Source organism: Aphis gossypii, chromosome 3, assembly GCF_020184175.1.
Source record: "Aphis gossypii isolate Hap1 chromosome 3, ASM2018417v2, whole genome shotgun sequence".
NCBI classification, from domain to species: domain Eukaryota; kingdom Metazoa; phylum Arthropoda; class Insecta; order Hemiptera; family Aphididae; genus Aphis; species Aphis gossypii.
Window position 1 is genome coordinate 46121037 of NC_065532.1, and position 22224 is coordinate 46143260.

At 30.6% G+C, this 22224-nt stretch overlaps 1 protein-coding gene across 1 annotated transcript; it reads right to left on the reverse strand.

The window, feature by feature from the left end:
• Window positions 1-505: 505 nt before the first annotated feature.
• LOC114124565 (homeobox protein Nkx-2.4-like) lies at window positions 506-20774 on the reverse strand. Its single transcript, XM_027987858.2, has 5 exons — window positions 19908-20774; window positions 11539-11669; window positions 10625-10720; window positions 3010-3096; window positions 506-2719 (listed from the first exon to the last, which is right to left on the reverse strand). The coding sequence occupies exons 1-5, from the start codon at window positions 20314-20316 to the stop codon at window positions 2363-2365; spliced, it is 1080 nt and encodes a 359-aa protein (XP_027843659.2). The 5' UTR covers window positions 20317-20774; the 3' UTR covers window positions 506-2362.
• Between the last annotated feature and the right edge of the window lie 1450 nt (window positions 20775-22224).

The following is a 22224-nucleotide window of genomic DNA, read 5'->3' on the forward strand; positions in this document are numbered from 1 at the left end:
CTATTTTCCGCTCGTCATATATTATGCGGTTCTCTCCTGTGTTTTATTATATACATATTATTATATATTTGTATAGGTATACATAGTGCCGCATAACGCTACTGTTTACTCATTAACGACTATATATTCATATCCATTATATGTGTATATATTATTGTATACATAGGTATAGTTGCTTCCGACTTAAGGATATGCGCAGAACACACAAGACGTACCTACCTAAACGATTTTCTTGCTCCTCGCTGCAGAACTCGCGCGACGCTATGTAGGTATATATATATATAATATATTTGGACGACGGTGGCAGGAAAATCGCAATTATCTATACTTACAGAGGACCAAATCATATCATCATATTATATTATTGTAGGTACATCGTTTATTGTATGTAGGTATAGGTACGTTTACTATTTTCATATTTTTTGTTTATTTCGTATATTATAATCACGTAGATATTATTATACATCACATTTTACAGAAAAAAAAAATAATAATTATACAAACGTTTAGTAATTTTTACAAGGTATAATTACAGCACATTTTATAAATATAACATTAAATGGGGTCGTGCAAAAGACAAAAGACATTTCCACATAATATATATTAACAGGCAACAGCATACCGATGTATACACAATATACATATTTAATATATATTTATGTATACATATTCGGGCCTATTTAAATTTAAAACAATGAGATTAATATAAGAACTCGTTGCAAGTTAATGCAAGTGTGTGTAATATAATATTATGTTTATTGTGTCAGATGGACATAATAATATATAATATATTATAAAGGAGGGGTAAACAAACATAAATTGTAACATACATTTCGACAAACTTCTATGATATACCATATACCAATGTATCATATAATATATATCTATATACATATTATACGTACAATATACCTTTATTATTTTGATAATTTAATTTTAGACATTATTATTAATATAAATTATAAATAAAAAGAAACGAAATAATCCTTTGCAGATGATGATAATTTAAATCAATCAATGTCTATATAATATAATATAATATAATATATATATATATATATATATATAAGCGTATTATATATTGTAATTATAAATAAATTATACCAACGCTGAAATAAATATGCATATTGCAACATAGGTAATAGGTATATATATATATATAGCAATATAGGTATAGGACATTGACATGGATTTTTTAGCTTTAAACATGATTCGTTTTATAATTATATTAATTACACAACAGTTTATACATTGCAAATAATTTAAAATTAAACTTTGACTTAGTATAAAGATACATATAGGTACATATGAGACTATAATAATAGGATAGTTGATGAAATGTTTTACATTCATTTCAGTTCAACCATCTTATAGTGATTGTATAAATTTACACAAAAACTGTTCAATAACATTTCAGGTAGGTTAGATATATTATTAGGTTTATTCAACAGTCTATTTTCTTTGTATAATATTAAAGCCTACTTACAAAACTCTTAACCATATATAATAATATACAACTAAGAATAGTATTTATAGTGCTTTAAAACTTGAGGTTTATACATAAGTATACATATTTTATATATACTTGCAACTTATTAATTAATAAATAGATAAAATTATTTTATGTAGCTACAAAAAAAAAAATATCAAAGTGAAACTATCACGGGACAATCAAATAGTATAACACATATTATATTCTCATAAATATAAGGGGCTGAATTTGGTAAACAAATTCACACTATTTTATATCAAATAATATCGCCTTATTCGAATAAGGCTATATTATATTTTATCCTACAGAGTAGTACAGAACATTGAAGTACCTATGTATAGTATATGTCATCTATACAAAAAAAAAAAAAATATTGCGATTCACAATAATTTTCAAAAAGTTTCAAAATACTTTACACATCGATAAGTATATACGTGACTTGGAGGTAGGACGTTCAAATTATAAAACGAAAAAGAATACTAAGACACATAGTACAAATAATATTTAATTGACTTAGAGAGTCCAAGATAAAATTAAATAAAAAATGTGTACATGTGCTTATATACGTAACGGGCTTAATATATAGTTATCCTACGCTTTTAATATAAAAGAATTTTTCCTAATATCTCACTATATAATTGCATTTTCTCAAATATTTCATGCTTAAAATTGTCTATGTATTTAAATACAAGCATAGTTTTCCTATGTAGGTGTGTGTATATATATATTATCAAAAATATACATATTCACACGAAAAAATTCGTATTGATGAAACAAAACAATATGAAGTTTTTTTTTTTTTTTGAAAGTCTACACTAAGTATAATACTCGTCTATTAATAAGATAGGTAATAATGTAATGGGCCACAGCTCACCATGCACGTCCTTGAATGGATAAATAAGACATATTTTGCTGTTGATGGTGATGCTGGCTGACGTTCTGTCTTGGGTATGGCATCGCGGTGTTGGTCAGCAATTGGTGTTGCGGCGGTTGGTGCTGTTGCTGGTGGTGCCCGACGTTGGGCGACCCGTGATGGTGATGATGACCATGGTGATGGGGGTGGACGGGGACGGGTACGTGGCCACCGTGATGCATAGCGGGACTGTGGCCGTTGCAATTATTGCCACCGGGCGGAGGCTGTTGGCCGGACGCGTCTGACGTACCCGAACACGGTTTGCCGTCTTTCACTAAAACGGGTACAGCGACACGTCGTGGTGAACTCTGAGCCTGTAAATAAGAGTAAACCCAATAAGACTTATTAACTTGCGATAGGTACTTTATCTAATCGGTTTTTTTTTTTAAACGACTTTTACTTATACATAAGGATAATAAAGGATAAGTACCCTCAAGTACAAGTACCATTATTATAAGTAATGAATTATTTTAAATTAAAATTAGTATTTTTTCCAAATACTTTTTGCTGTTTAAACAAAACACTATCTTTCGATGTTCTTTGCTAAATTAATATTTTATTTTTAAATGTAAATTACACGCAGTTATCTTTTAAAATATCTTACCTGATTCTGGGCATTTTGTTCGGCCATAGCTTTTTCTTTCGCTTGACGTTTACACTTGTATCTATGATTCTGAAACCATATTTTCACCTGTAAAAAACACAACCATTAATCATATACTTGTTTAAATGTACAAAAATAACATATTATAAGTATCATATATTTTATATTTATATATTATTCTAGATGACTATAGAGTACAGACCGTCAATCGTAGTATTCGAAAGACATACGACTTACTGTTATAACTACTACTCCTCTTTACAACACGATCAGTTGTAAAAAATAAAACAATTTAAAATCACCTACAATTGTACGTGTATATTGTATACGAGTATGTACTCGTATTATAAATAGGGTAATTTATATGCACTCGATCGTGTACATTATCGCGTTATCGGTTGTCGTGAATTATGGTTTCAATTAATGTTACACTTATATAAAATGTATACATAATTGTTATTATCGCAATTATATTACATTGTCAAAGGCGAAGTGGAAAGTATATAAATAGAAACGAATCCAACTGAGCATTTATATATAAGTTGCTGTTGAAAGTCAAAAGATGACCAACATTAATATTGACAGTGAATGGGAACGAAGTGGAAATAAAGTTGAAGAGGTGTTTTTAAAAGTGCTCGCGAACCGAGTGCACTCTACGTGGCTTTTGGATAACGGTTTAAAGACTAACTCTTTTGACCGAACGAACGGGATTCGCCGCCGCCGTGCATACTTGAGGCTGCCGCCGCCGCTACGAGTATCTGCGAATAATTCCTACATAAATTCACTTCACTTTTCAAAAGTACTCGGCTTCTACTCGGCTACTTGTCCGTATATTATATAAACGATACGAGCGCACGCCATTCACGCAGATTTTTACGTCTGTACCGCCGCCTCTGCCGCCGACAGTTGTATAAATGGTCCTTGTTTTTTTATCATGTGTGCATTATACGAGTAGGTATACACAAATGACATACGTAATATTATATTATTATTAGGCGTACGTATGCATATCGTGTAGTGTGTATTATCATTGCATTACCCGTCATTCGGTGATCATTGAGACAATGACGATACCTACCGATACTAATTATTATATCATATATAATATATGTATACACGCGCCAACGAGGTTTTTAAAATATTCCGCACAAGAGTACACTAATTATGCGCATTATGTATCATTATTATAACATTTGTTGTCCCACTGTTTCAATAAGTATGTGCTCGACGCGCGAATTACTGCCGTACTAATGATATTATAGTAATATAATATGTTATGATGACATTGAAATTGAGCGTAAATTATACAGTATTCACCAAAGACCAACGATAATGAAATTATATACTTATAAAGTATAATAGCTATATAATTTCAAGTGTTTAATTATATGAATAAACCACTCAATGCGATGGATTTGATGTTTTAAAACCCACAAAAACAGCGCAATTATACGAAAGAGAGTAGTACAATTCATCAATTATGTTCCTAATATCGAAAGCTTGTAATCATCAATCACGAATCAAGTATCATCTAGGAAACTTTGAATATTTTATGATTCAATATATAATTTATATGTATTATGACAAGAAATATTACTTATACGTCAACGCTTAGTTAAATTGTTATTTTTAATTGACAAGAATTCAAATTAAATTAAATTTATAAATTTGTTTTAAAGTTATTATTTAACACAACTCATATTTTACGATCTTGATATCAACAAAACATAAGAAATCGTATAAACGACTTTTCAACTTTCACCCATAATAAGAATGCATACCAATCAAGTACGTATAATATTAAGTACTTACTGCAATTATTGTACTATATACAGGATAACTCGAAAAACAAAACATAGACACGATAATAATATAATATGTAATAACGTTACGACAATATACCAAACTTATAAACGATTGAGTGAAAAATTATAAGTAAATAAAAAGTTCTATATTTATGAAACATCAACTGTTTATGAACGTTCTCGTCATAGTTTTCGGACGCAATTTGCAATAATAACTACAGGTATAGGTACACTATATTATTTGTATAGTCTTATATACCTAATTATATATAATAACGTCGGTAACGAGTAATGTAAATAATATAATACTTAGAACCCGTATTATACATTGAAAAATAGGAAATACTTAACAGTGAGTATCAGCAGAGTTACAGGAAGTGGGCTCTGCAAATAATTGTAAAAATCATGAAATATCAAAACAAAAAAAAATATTTATTGACCTTAAAAATTTTCTGTACCTACTTCACTCTACAGGACAAATAAAAGAGGCTAGGGGATAAGTCCCTTTAAAAATTTATTAGATAAGGACATGACGTTAAAATATATATACACCATAAAAAAACACAGTTCTCAGATTTCATCAAAATAACCTATATAGGTAATTACTATAGGAAAACTATATAGTTTTCATCCCAAATTTGAAATTACAGAGCTTAAATTATATCCAAGATGCGATGGAAGACACCAGGAGCCAAAACTAGATGAGAATAAATTTATCTCATTGTACAAATTTTTTACTGTTTGCTGAATACAACTTTTTTAGGGAACATGTCCAATATTTTGACATTATCAGATCTTTACAGAAATATGTTATTTGTATCTAAACACACTATTTGGTGTGAAAACGAAACATCTAGTAAACATCTACGTATTCCTATAGTAACAGTATGTGAGTATATGTGTATCTGTATTTCATTTATTTCGAAAAGGGAATACAACAAGTTACACAAAATAAGTGTTTATCTCTCTTGTAAAATTTGAATTTCGACGTATATGTTTTGTATATTATAGTTTATTAAAATAATTGTTTAAAACATATCTATAGTTAAACAATCGCCCACGACCCACCTCAAAATGTGTATATATAAGATTGACGATGAATCAATTATTATTGTCGACGTATATGAGATGTGCAACGGTTCGGTGCTTTGAACGGTCCTGTGGGGTTTGAAGTATAGATCACTGCGTTCCAACTACAACTGACGAACTTAATCTTGAGACTCGAGTAGTTAAAATAGATTAAAACGCATCCAATAATAATAATAATAATAATAATAACTAATAGAAAAGTAGTATTTTAAGTCAGTAGCGCACTGATTGGTTGTATGATGCGAAGACCCACAGAATGTTATACCCAACTATCTATAAGTATATATTATTTTATGAACATTTATAAACACCTAAACTATCTATTATTTTATTTTGCGTAGGTATACAAGGTATACACACTTAATATCATTTTGTGATCGAAATAACTATAAGACAAAGAAACAGCCTCACAATTTGGAAACATCTATCCACGGGGGCGGAGTACAGCGGGTGACAGCTAGTATATTATTATATATAATAAAGTCGATCATAATGTAAAATGCAAATCACATTTCTGTTTTACATCTTTGGCTTGGTACTATTTTGTCACTATTTTGTTATACAGTCTTAAAAGGGGGCTAAAAACATCAATATCCTATCGTTGAGCGAACTGTAAACATCCCCTGCAGAATTAATATTATTAATATTCTTTGACCTTTCGCGCGTTATTGACTCGGGTTAATGGACTCAGATCCTCTGCAGGTCTCGCCGAAGTGAGTCCATAATCAGCGTCGACTACTAAACTGTATGTCATGATCACGGAATACGCGCGTAGGCGCAAGACAAGGAAGTCCTGCGCGTGTTTATTGAACGAAAACTGATAAAAAAAAAAAAACAACATCAATTCAAAAGAAAATCGGTCGGACCCACAATATAATGTATAATTTATTTTATGAAGCGTATACGCGCCTAACGTTTGTGTACCCGCGGTGTATAGCAGTAATACATAATGACAATATAAATAATAATAATACGGTATTGGTAATGTAAACACACAAAAAATGTATTATTATTCTTATAATATATTCGTCGTATAGCCAGTATACGGACGCAGCTCTCGACGACCGACATTTCGGCGTTCCGAGCAGCGGCTATATGGGGGAGGGGAAAGGAGCGTATTATCATTATTATTATTCTATATAAGTCCCGAGTGCGCCCGAAAAAGTGATTCGTGTTGGGGGGGGGGGGGCGCACAAAAACCTAAACAGTAGTCGCTGCGATTATACAAAATATATAATACATATATTATTATGTGTGAGCGTGTGTACGGTATTCGCGGGGTCTTTGCCGCAACATCTGGCGCCCCGGCGTATACCGCGTACATTATGTACCAGGCACAATCTGTCGGCCATTGTTCTGTGCCGCCACCGCGCACACCGGGTATATGTACGTATATATACCGATCATCATCTCGAGTGGTGCCGCCGCCGCCGCGCATGTATACACTCGCCACTTCAGACGTACGTTTTTCGGAGGGCTCGCGATGAATACGCTTTTGTGCCCCCCCAGCGCAACGCGCTACAGCAGTGGCGGCACCACCGCGTTCTATATATGTGCGCATGTGCTTATAATATTATGTGCGCGTATGATATTATATTATATATATATAATAATAATACATTTTAGCGACCGCCGCCACTGATAAATACGATTAAGCTTCTAGGAGCAAAAAAAAAAAAAAACAGAATACACATAAAAGCCCGGTGTCGCACCGTATATTACGACGGGTGGGTGCGATACACGGTGGAGACGAGCGGGACGGGGGCGACGACGGGTGGCGCACCAGAGAAAACCGGCGCGACCAGAGAGACGATAATAATAATAATACGAGTTGCAGCGGTCCCCTGACGATGGCATCGCATCATCGTAGTGATTGTTTAATATATATGTGCGCGGCGCGCGGCGAGAGACCCGAACGGTGGCGGAGTGGCGGCGGGCACCCGACGCACGCGTAACCCCGGAAAATGTTTAAGCCTCATTAACCGCACGCTGCAGCCCGAACGTTTAAGCCGGATGATTTCAATAGGGCGTAGTTCATCGGTCGAGCCGCGATAATCTCGCCGCGCGACGCCATCCGAAATCTTACACGCGTACAGATTATTATTGTTAGGTACATGCGTTTATCGTCTATTACGAGAGGCCGTTTGTTTTTTTTATTTCGAAAAAAAATTTTGTGAAAATTGTAATGTATAGGTTCGCGACGGACAATGTGTACAGTACACTACGGCGATAATAATTTAGGTGGTATGTGCGTTTTACCTATTATACGCGGAGTATACCGACCAGTCCGACCAGCCATCGTATATAACTCGTTAATAATAATAATTGTCTGTCCTGTGTCTGTTTTATCGGAAACAAAAAAATTGGCCGTCGCAATCATTGCAGGCGGCTATCGTTCATCGACCATTAACCGTGATAAACTACAAAAAAATGTCCACTTAAACGGCACTCGACTTTTGAAGACGACGAACCCTACTTTAATAAAAAAAATATAATCAATTATCATTATAATACTCTCGCCACGAACTATTCCTTATAGGAAGTATAGGTATCGACTTATACAAATGTAAATGTATTGATATGAAGTTGAAATTGAAATAAATATAGGTACATTTCCCCGGTATAAAAGCAACGATGAGTACTAAATTGAATAAACATTTTCTTAGATAATAACTACCCTACCGTAATATTATAGTGTATCCGTCCCGTTTATAATTGTGGGATACGATTATAAACATAATATAACTTTGAACGTATAATAATAAATATGCAGCGATTATTCTGAACATTATTATACGTAAATATTACTATACCAGGACGCCAACAGTCCATTTTCACATAGTTATACACGCGAACGAGTGCGTTATTACTACCCCTATTTGTTCTATTACCGATTCAAGGAAATCGCGCTACTTCAACTCATATCATCGTGTTATTATATAAAACATCAAGTGACTCATTACCCAATCGACATTTTAAACAATACGAATTACGATTAAATATATTATTAACTATATGTATTTTATTTTTGTCCTGCACACCAGCCGAAAAATTAATTATATCGATTTTGTGTAAAAATGTCCTCCTAATTGAACTCATTGACCCTTTTATCCAAAAATGTTATTACTCGTTTAAACTATAACTATTATACAATATCCAGAACCTTGGCACATATGCATGGTTTGACCCTCTTATCCACCATACCCTGCATGTGTATTCCTCTCGAATTATATATAATATTATCCCAAAAATAAATTTAATACGGTATTATACTACTATATATTATTATACATATTATACACAGAAATAATACTAACACAATAATAAATTATAAATATAAGTACAGAGATCATGCAGGGTATTAAAATGTATGATCTATAGACTATCTCGATGTAATAAAATTATAAGCTAGCTTCGCTCACCTTCGAACAGAATAATGGCGTACTATATTATTATATACATACGAATAGATACGACGATAAATCTAAATGAGTCCAAATTTAGTACAGATTTCAACTGTGTTTACTATATTATAATATTATTTAGTTAAGAAGACGTTTTAAATATTTTATAAAACTTGTCTATTTTTTTATTAAGCGTTTATACTTTATAGAACAAAAAAAAACTAATATTTTTAAAATAACACCACACATGCTTGGAAATGAGTCTTCGATATTTTCACAGTTATTAAATTTTCACTTCAAAAACTTTATAGGCACTGATGCAATCAAAAGTATATGTACGTTTGATATTTTATTTAGGTTCATTAAATTTATTGACCATAGAGTCATATAAATATAAAAATAAAATTTTTATAGCGATTATAATATCCAAAAATATAATTATCTGATTGTGTACATTAACATACTGTATAGTGTATAGTGTAAATTGTGTTAATGTTATAAACTATGATCTACAGATTTATAATATGTACTTCAGCAAGTCGTGTAGTATGCAAATTATATAATACACCTATTGTGGTCTGATATTTCAAGTATAAAGTTTATATAAGTAATTATTATTGTGTTGAATATTATTTATTGAACTTCAGCAAATCCTTGAGTGTCGCAAAGCTTAGAACCCTTTGTCATTGTCAGTCATAAAAATAAATTTATATTGGATCGACAATATACTACATAGCAATTTACGTGGCAGTGACCGTGATAGAAGAGAGAAAAACAATAAAAAACGAATTTGGTGATAAATTATACTATTGAGTCATTACTGTATATATTATAATTTCATTTTTGATCATTTGAAGAGACTATTAGTCATAACTCATTACTGATTCTTTTACGAATTGCGTGCTAGAAAATTCAGTTTAAATAATAAGTTAGAAGTAAATTTATTGAATTTTATAGTTAATAATTAATATTATTATTATATCATAATATACCGTAAAAGATAATTATATATGGAAATAAAAATTATGAATTTTAAATATTTTTGAATTTTAAGTATTTAAAAATTATCGTATTAATAGTTTTTAAATTTAACTTTTATTGATAATAATACTGTTTATACTATAGTATAAGGATTAATAATTATTTTTTAATTTTTAACTCATAAAAACTTGAATAATTTATATTTTATAATTTTTTATATACAAAATAATGTATACTATTTTTACTTATTCTTATATGTAGGTAAATAATGAATTTGATACCTTAAAGTTTCTGTAGATTATGCTTAAAAATATTATGAATATACTTGTTATTTACCTGTGTAGGAGTTAAATGAATTAGACTAGCCAAATGTTCTCGTTCGGGCGCTGATAAATATTTTTGTTGTTTGAACCTCCTTTCTAGTTCATAAACCTGTAAAAGTAACAATACAATAATTATAATATTATTGATTATTTTGTCTCTTCTAAGGTAAATCATATAGGGTTACTAGGATAAGACATCGATTTTGAAAAGGAAATAAATAAATATACAAGCCAAAGCCCAAAGGGGGTGGATGTTTAGAAAATGTACAAATGGGATGGATGTGGTTCGTGTCAAAACGATGCCTTCGTGGATTTGACGTGACGCCTGATTGTGTTTACATTTATACAAGAAATGTGGGTTTTGAGACAGTTTAAGTGCGCTGTAAACATCTATGAACTTGAATAGTAAATATAGTTTTGGGTTTCAGAATAGGTCCACACGTAAAAATAACAAGTAAATGTATTATTTAATACACATGCATTATTGGTATAAGGACTCAAACTAAAAACATTAAAAATAAATTACACTTTATATAGAATTGGATATTAGATGAATGTTTTACTTTGTTCAGATATGACTTCACATTTAAATAAAGATAATAAATAATTAGAAAGTTAATTTAAAAATAATATAAGATTGTCAATTATACATTATTTTAATTAGCTGTATGCAACTAAATGTAGTATTACATAATCACTCATTAAACTATAATATCCATTAAATCATTCTTACGGATACATAAAAGTAAAAAATAAATCATTATATTGTTTCTGAATCGAAAGCTTAATTCCTCTATAATTAGGTTAAAATTAGAATCCGTAAAAACAAATTATAAAGAATTGAAACGTATTCAAAATTACACAATTGCACCTATGTAAAATAAAATAATATATATATAATAAATATAGAGAGAGAGTTTTACGTACTTGAGCCTGAGTGAACAGCACTCTCCGCTTTCGTCTCTGGGTAAGTGGAAACTGTAGAGGTGGTTTGATATCGCATTCCATGTTTGTCATACCATTCATCGGGGTGTTTGACGAGCCCATCAATCTTGATACTGCAATAACACACGATCGTTATTAAATTTGAATTTTTGGCATGGTATAATAAAGGTCAACGACTTTTCAGCCTAAAAACAGCGCTCATTGGGAATTCATTACATTTATACCTCTAAACCATATATACTTAAGGGTCTGGCGAATAATCCCTGCAACACCCCTTTAAACCACCTTGTAAGATGCTCGTTTATTAACTCATGAATATTTCATAATACAATATAATATATATGTATATATGAACAAGCTTATATCGTTTGATCTACGTGAAACTTTATTCACTTTTTATACATTTTCTATATAGATTATTGGCATATTGTATTATATTTGTAAGTAATTGAGATGTTCTAAAAGCGACTGCATAATATTATCACCTCATTAAAATATATCATGTAGGTATATATCAGAATTTATTAAATATATACTAGTAAATTTAATCATTGATATAGTGACTAGTGAGTGAAAATAATATAATATTATATGTATTGTTATTTGTTACCTTGGTCCTTAATTGTACAACTACATCTCAATACATTTTACCTATGAATTTAAAGTTGTTTAGACCTTTATTCAATAGGTGTGTAGGTATATAATACGTATGTATATATATATATGCATATTAATAAAAATTTAAGAATAATATGGATTTTAAAAAGTACTTCAATATAATATACATCTAATGAAACACCACTCATCAATATAAAGATTTTGATATTTCGTCTTAAAACATAATACTAATAATCCTTCTACTATATATATTACTACATAATATATAATATAGGTATACATGAAATAAATATTTATTGAGCTTATAATGTACATAAATCATCCATAACCTTATAGAAAATAATTCTAAAAAACTCACAATTAATTAATAAATTAGTGTAAATTGCTCGCACTAACCAACTTTTTATATATTTCATGTATAGGTAAGGTACCTATATACTTATATGTATATTTGAAAAAACTACATAATATAATAAAATGTATAAACTATATATTACATTATTATTTTATTTAGTTTTCTAATATTATTTAACAAGAACATAGAAAAATAAAACAATATCAAAGGTATTCGACTACCAGCGTAGGAACTTTATGACGAATATTGACATATTGTTATTACTTATATTAGTGTCCGTATAGGTATAGCGACTTAGTACAGCGACTGTATAGGTATATAAAAATTTCAAACTTAAAATAACTATAACTACAGTTTTATATCAAAATGTCATTCATCTGAACATTTTGAACTTACTGAACTCGATATGGTCATCGCTGTTCAAGACTTCAAGAGCGATTTCTTCTCTAGACTTTTTCACAAATTAAGTCATCAAAGATGTACCATAAAATAATATATTACTCCTTCGTAGTAGATACGGCTTCAATCCAAGTATGATCTAAACACACGATTCTAAATTCCTTGATTATATCGGGATTAGGATATTGAGATATACCTAATAATTATTATTTATAATATATTTATTATTTACGCTGCAACTGCACGTCTGAATTATGACGAAGTGTATACGAAATAGTTTGAATCAAGTACAGTAGGTTCCAATTATTATTTTGATGACAGGACGTACATACGTACAATGTACATACACACACACACACACACACACACACACACACACACACACACACACACACACACACACACACGCTCACATAAATATATATATAACTGGCGATATATATTAATGTACCCTCTCAGCCATCAGACACACACACACACAAGCGCACATTGTTCATGCCAGTCACAAAGCAAACACTATATTATATATAGCCGCGCCTTGTCAACTACAAATGGAGCGTGCGATATGGGTTCCGAGCTTTTTGTGCGCGCATTATCCAGAGACGATTTTTGACAGGTTTTTGCCGATCGTCGTGAAGGGGAGGGGGTTAAGGAATCGATAAACACCCTGTTCATATAACAATAATATATTCGAAGACACGTGTCGGTGTAAGAACAAAAACGCGCGAGTGCGTTGCAGTATGTGTATAATGTATGTAATTGCGTGTTGTACTTATTATTTATGTGATCTTGCATATAAATATATGCCTGTAAGTATATAATATAATAAAAGCGCATATGCGGGAAACGAGTTGTACCTACCTAAAAAATAATCATATTTTATGAATAATAATACTATGTATACTATATAGTAAGGTTTAATATATTAACTTCAAAATATAATTACATAAATTTAATATTTTGTTTATTATATTGTTGTAATGCAAAAAAAAATTTAAATGGCTGTATTATAAATTATATCTGAGACACACGGCTGCTTCTAAGCTATTGTTACGGATTAATTGTCATACACTCGTACGTATAATATTATAATTTATATAAGTTAATCTCACATTAAGATAAGGTGAATGTTTTACATTAACACGATAATATACGATATTTTAAGGCAGAAGTCACTAAAGCAATATCTATAGTGTTCAATCTTCTATCGCTTGCGATCACACATTATAAAATATAATATAAAATAAATGTTCTTTTACAAAACGAACTTTGACGGATAATCGAAAAGATGGGTAAGCGAGCAACAAACATTTTTTTAATAATTATAACATGCATATTGATGACCTTATTATTATTATTATTTTTTATTATTTACAATTTACATACATATTTTCATACATAAGGTAATACGATTTTACTACAACACACAAGTAGTCTGTGCAAGTTTTGGCCCTTATTAATCGGGGGACGAATAATCGAGGTTCTACTGTACCTTATATATGTATAGACTATAAAAACAAAACAATCTCTAACTTAATATGTGATTTAGTATATTGTTTATTAGTCAATAATTGGATATAATATACTTACTATAGTTTGTAAAATATCTTATTCATCTTAAAACCAATAAATCGTTAATAAAAAAAAATGTTATTGAATACAGTTTAAGACTATAAATTATAATACGCATTTATTTTACAAGGACTTCATAATACCTACAATAGAAATATACTGGTTTTTAATTGAAGTCTTAAAACAATAAAATTATTATTAACATTTTTGGTATTTTTAAAGGATTTTTTTAAAAATTCCGATCATAATGTTTTCCAAGTCAACAAATAATATTAAATCTGAAATATAATATACTCTAGTATACTTAAGAAAGTGTTTAAATTTGTTATTCCGAGTAACTTATAAGATTATCGTTTTAGTATTTTCAATGCTTAAAATATGTTTTAGTGTTTACTATTGAGATTCATACTTAGAAACTTTGAAGAACAGTTTTAAAGTTCAAAGGATAACAAATGTACTTATTATAACTATCAATATTATTCTTTATATTGCTAAGCCATTTAAAAATTATTATAATATTGAAAAACTATGCTTACGAAATTATTCAACCATTTCACAATCAATTTCTCTTTTTATTTAAGGAGAGATAATAATATTTTTATATCATTAAGTTGATTTACAGTTGCAAAAAGTAGTATGGCCATGAAAATATTATGGTAGGTATTTACACCATCGTATATTATGTTACTATACCTAAATTTCATATAAACAAATAAATAGAATAAAGATGCTTAAGAATTTAACAAAAAAAGATCACTAAATAATAATGACACTATATGAAAAACACGGTTTTTGTGAAATGGACCCATTACTTTTAACATAGCAATTAATTGACTCATTTATATATATATATAGATTTTTACTATGAAATATGAATTAATTATCTTACAGTATTTAATTAGTGTTAAGACATCTTTTACATTTATTTTTCACCAAAACAAAAAAATTAATTTTCATCAATGCACAATCAAAATCACACCAGTTTAATGTTTTTTTTTCAATTAAACTGTTATGTATGTCTATTATAAAATAACCGTTTTTTTAGAGCATATAAAAACTCGTTACCGTTATATATAATAAAAAGAATACCTATTTACAAGCCTCGATTTCTCACGTAATTTTCTGTCTGATTTCAGTATTAAGGCAAACATTCAAACCTAAAGAAAAATGTACAATTATCCCACGAGTTCCGCTCAACGTTTTATATATGTATAAAAAAAACAATATGGTCGGGTTTGACAGACCTTGACGAACACAATTTATTTTAATGGCCGCCCCTTCGTATATGGCCCACATCAATAATTCCGCATTTCCTTTTCCATCGGTTCGGCAACATGGCATAATAATAATATTTATGATATAGACGTATATAGTATATATAAATTATATCATATCATACATGCATATTATATCACAAAAGACAGGCGTTAACAACCGTGATAGTTCGGTATTGAAAACCTATTTAGTATTTACAATATGCGTGAAACCACATCACTCAACATAATATAAGACGCGTGATCGAATAAAGGATATCCGGATGGGTATTGCATTTTTCGTCCGCGATTGACTCATCCGGCACCTTTCGAGTGGGCGTTTCACGTGCGTATTGCCACCGATTTTTTGAATGAATGATGATTATCTGGTCGACAAATCGGGAAATTCGGCTATTATATTATTATTACTATTATTATTTTATTGTGTACACGAAATAACGCGTTGAAAGGTTCTTTTTAAAACGCATTATAGCAGATATACCTGCTGTAGTGATCTTAACATTCTACTACATCACTGCTGTATCGTCGTGGGTGTCCCCCGTCCAGAGGAGTGAGAGCAAAAAAAAAAAAAAACCCCGGTAGAAAAGATAATATTTTGATAGCTTGATTGCTATCGGACGAGGGAGAGGGTTCGTTTATATACGATTGAAATAAACCAATAACAAGCGCATTGTCGGGCGCGCGCGTCCGGGAAGCGTATATTTTTTACCTGTTTGTCAAAACCAAAACTACGTCAATGTTTTTCTAAGTTTCCGAAGCCACGATGTATAAAAAATTTAATGAGTCTTCCCCGTCTCCCCCTTTCTGCAGTCGTCATCACTCGTTCCCGAATGGAATTCGTTTCGGTCGCCGTATTTGTATTTGCCAAACATCGGTAGCCGGTCCGTATTATAATACAGGTCCAGCAGACCTTGGAAATATTTCTTAGGCAAACACTGCACGAGCTATGTACAGGGTGACAAATATTATTTTAATGCTGAACGGAATAAACGAGACGCACAATAGTTCGTATAACGTGCTTGAGCATGGTTCATTCATAATATGTATATAATATAATGGACATCATTGGAAAACACACATCAAAAAATGTGCTTGGTAACGTCTAACAGACGTAGCTTACGTAGCTGGTATATCTCTACAACATTATTATGACTATACTGATCGATTTTATTGTTACTCGTAGTATATGGAGGTCATAGTATTATTTTAGACATTCGATTTATAGCCTTGTTAGAATATTCTCACATGTCTAAACGCACAAAGCACACATGGTTAAAACACGATTTTATTATTTATATATAGACAAATTTTTTGTTCGAAGAGATTTCATTATGAGATTTAAGAAAACAATATATGTATAGGTGGTACTTCAATTAAAATATTTGATTTTATGAACACCTACATGTTTATTAAATTCATTTAACACGTTTAAAATAAGGTAGTTTTGTTTAGTTTTAAAAAGTTAATTAAATGATAAAATGCATTTTATACATGCACTTTTAAATTGAATAATAACATTAATATAAAATTTATAAATATTATTTTTGTGTAATTATAATTTCTATATTATAATTAATAATTTAATTCTTTAATTTTTAATAGTAATAGGAGCAAATATGAATAACGCTAATAAATAATAATAATTTATATGCATATATTTTCAGAATTATATAATTTGTTATATTTTTGTTAAAATATAACAAGTATATTATGTATATAATATATTATGTTATTTGTTATTTTTTATTTTAATTATTTTTGGAAATTAAATAATACTATGATCTAACTCTCATTTATCTACTAACAGATAGCAATGCTATATGAATAGTATGGAAATTTAGTTAAAAGTAATTTAACTTATCTGAAGTATTATAAAATGAATGGTTTTCATATTTATTGGATAATAATAAAATACTTTCATATTAATTCTAAATTGTTAAAAAAATGTATATTTAATTTATTTCATAGAGCATTAAAAAAATAATACAATTAATTAATTCAATTTAATTTAAAATATTATAAAATTTCAACACGCTCGTGTAAACTACTATTATACTATTTAATTCACTATGTATACAAGATTAAATAGATTTCAACAAAAGTTAATGAATAAAATTGATTATTCATTTATTGATAAATGAACTTTAATAATTGTATATAGCTTTTAACTTTTTAAGTTAATCTAAGCTCTTATAGATGGGTTTGTATTGTATCAAAGTCCTACGTGTACATTTTTCAATTTCTATAAAACCCGATCGTTAACAATCACATGTTAAAAAAGGTATTGTTTAAAATAATATACATATATATATGTATATACAGTATATACCTAATATACCTATCAATTTATAAATAGTAATAATAAAAAAAATTAATCATACATTACAAATACTATATTCGTATGTATAAGTTAGATAATTTACCTTATCTTATTTTACTCATCAATTCATAGTGTTAACGTGTTTATAGAATGTAAAATGACAAGGACCGCCCATAAAAAGCTTTAGGCAGTCGATCAAAACCGAGGCGTATGTGGGGCTATTCGATCTTTGGTAGGTTCATAATAAAAAGAGGGATAATGACATTATAACGACTGTTGTAATAACCGGTTAGATATAATGTACATCCCGCGGCAAATGTTTTGCGGAAAAAGGGGTTCTCGTATAAACGGCTCCGGGTCTAATCCAATATGACACCCTGAATGCACACCCCCAGCGTATTTTACGGTCGCTTGGGCATGTTTGTGTGAAAAAACATAAACATCCTTCGATTAACGATAATATATCTTTATAGGTCTAATTTGAAATAAAAACGTGTGGAAAAAAATTCAATTATATGGATTAATACGTATAATAGTAATAATACTAATAATATTTACATATTATATAAAACAGCTGATGTTTTTAAGTAATAATAAGTATATAGATAAGTAGGTATAATGTTATTATTACCTATATATTATTTATACTATTGCCAAATTTGCTTTTAAACGCATTATTTTAAGCTTAAACAATAAACAGTTAAACTTAATATATGTTTTTAGTGCAGTTATTTATATACTAATACATGATTATAAATCAGTAATAAGTAATAAATAGGACATAGGTCTAATAACCTTACATGTTTACCAACAAATATGATGTTGTAGTTGAAATATGATTTTTTAATACTTCAATATTTATAGTAACAATAATAATTGTAACTAAATTTCAAATTGTCTATGATTATATTTTTTAGGAAAAAAATTAATTTATATTACCCATCGATGTCGCAGTAAATAGGAATATTTTTAATTTTTAAATATTTTATTGCATATTTATGCATAATATTATGTAGTCAAATATTCAATACGATAGCAAAAGATAACATTTTAAAACAAATTTTTCAACCGAACTACTATAATTTTTTAGCCCCATAGTAATAAGTTATTTAATATATAATTATTTAAATAAATAAAGAAACGTAAAAAAAATAAATACATACTGTGTACTAGGCAGTTTTTAAAAATTTAGTCGTCAGGTTTAAGAAATTAATGATCATTAAACTATGAAACAATAAACTTTTATTACAAATTACATAATTTATATACCTACGTCCTACATTATTAATTATCTAATATTTTAACTGGTTTAGGTAAAACTATCTGTGAATTAGTAAATATATGTATAATCGTAGTACTTAATATAAAAATTTTAACACGTTTTTATATGTGGATACTCTTAAAAATTATTTATATATATAGGTTAGATAAATCCTATATTATATATAATATTACTTGCTGTATGATTAACAATTTTTGTTTTAATTTCAAATATCGACAATATAAATCATCTTTAAATCGACTCTTACTATATTATAGTCTAAATTAATTAATTAAAAAAAAAATTAAATATATATACATTATACACGAAAATCTGCTGATGTTTTATTGAGAAAAAATGTTATATCTGACTGTGAAATATTTATTTAATTTTCATATACTTTTGAAAATTATTTCATACCACAGTAAAAGAAAATATTCTAACTCACAAAATAGCAACCTCCAAATCAATCAAACATCGTTTACTGCTAATATCATTTTTTTATAGGTACGTGCTTAATGCTTATAATACTATTATATAATATAAACCTACTTGCAAACCGTGGATCGTTAGCTGGTGCTCCGTACCACGTGGCTGAATTCCCGTACGACGTGACCATATCCGGTTGACAATATTGAGGTGGCGGCGGCGGCGGCGCCGGGAATTGCGGATGCACGTGATGCCAACTGGCCGCGGCCGGGACCGCTCCCGGGACATTGTTATTGTTGTTGTTGTTGTTGTTATTACCTCCACCGCCGGACATGGCTCCCGGGCTTCCGGAAGCACTTCCACCGGTGCTACCGGCCGTGCTGGACCTGTGGTATGGGGAAGGTGAGCCACAAAGCTCAAGCTTACGGTACTCCTCGATTGGACTGAGTATGTCGGTAACGGAGAACGGTGTTGTGTGCGCAGCGTGATGGTTGTGGTGATGGTGATGGTGCGGTTTGGGGCTCAGAGACATCGCTAGGTCCGCGCTGTTGAGCTCCGGCAGCAGGTCGCCCGAGCTCTCGGAGAACACGGCTGATGCCGCCGACGAAGCGGCCGTCACCGAGAGAGCCACTTTCGCGGTTTTTCCGAAAAAATTTTACCCGAAAAAACGTTGCGGCCGCGGTCGCGTCGAATTTTTTTCGCCGTTTTTTATTTTTCGGCGACGGTGGAATGCAGAAAATCCGGAAATCGACGACTGCACTATCACTTCATCGCGGTGAACGGGTTTTTTCCGAATTTTTTTGAACGCGGTCCGCGTGTGTGGTAGCGCAGCCAAGAAAAAAAGGAAAAACAATAATAATAATAGCGCAAAATAAATAAACTCTGAGGCTCTCGTGTGTGGAGCACCACCCGAAACTAGTGTCACTCGAAACTGGACTACTCGACGTCGACGAGAGGACTCGAGGGCCGCACTCGAGTGGCGGAGCCCCTCGGCCCCGCGCGACCCAACCGGCCGTGGGACGGAACCGTGAGGAGGCGTGGCCAACGGCGACCAATAGCTACGGTACCTGTGTCGACACAATGCGAAAGGTTGCGATGAAAAAAATGAAAGAGAAAAAAGAGAGAAAAAGAAAAAATGTTTTACACTGCAGCGCGCGTATACGTGTACGAAGGGTAAAAATCGTAGATAACAATCGGTAGCAATTCGGAAGGGGATCGGTGGGTGGGTGGAGGGGTGGGGTCGGAGATAAAAACAGTTACCGGGTGCAATAAAAATAGCGATATTTCCGGTCGTGTATAAACCTTTATATGTATATATAATTTAGGTACGTGGTATACATATGGGGCATAACAGTCATATGTATAAAATAAATACTCGAAGTGCACAGGATTGGTTTTGATATGGCACTCCGAGCCGATGGGAAAAGTAGGATTTTATAGCAGTGGCAATGGTGGGGGGAGGCTCTCGTGCGCGCTAGAAGCATCATCGTCTCAAAGTAGCGTAATCAATTACACGCAAAACGAGTACTGGCGAGAGGTACTTATCGCCGCGAAAGACAACACCATTTGACTTAACCAAGTGCATCACATCGACTCCACCATATACCAAATACTTTGCTTGCTGCACTCTCTTCAAATATATAGGTATATACTATATACACACTACACACATATGTATGAAGAATCCTAAATCGGTTAACCGAAAGTTACGTCGATATGATGTAGATATATACTTATATATACGTGTGCGATACATATTATTATCTATATAATATTTATTGTGGCATGTGTACTTATCTATAAGTATATATCATATATAAGGATCAACGTGAGATGGAAGTTTCGATTTACATCCAACTTGCGATGTTTTGCAACAGGATGGCTTGTATAAAAAATATTTCTGAACAGTGCTCGATAAACATCAAAGCAAATTTCACAACAATAATTCAAATAATATATTCAAACCTCACTGCTGCAGTGTAATGATACCTATATATAACATAAATTACTGGTCTTAACTCGTCTTATAACTCATTAAAATAATATATAATAACTATTATACACAATATACACAAAACACATAGCCATATAGGTATATGTATATACACCATTATACTTAGAATATTGTATAGGTATAATTTTATAAATACAATCTTTAAAATAAGTATACAGAATATTTAGATTACAATCGGAATCCGTTGAAAGTAAGCTACATTACTTACGTGATATTTCTTTGATTATAATTAAGCTCAGCAAAAACAAATAAATATTAAAATATTTTGAACCACCAGTGTATATAAAAGCATAATATTATATGTCTGTTCAATAATTCAATAATGAGCAATTGGACACAATATAATCTATTATTATTACGTATTATGATCTTGAATTAATCATAGTTCTTAATTCATATATTTATTATTATGTAATACGCTTAAAA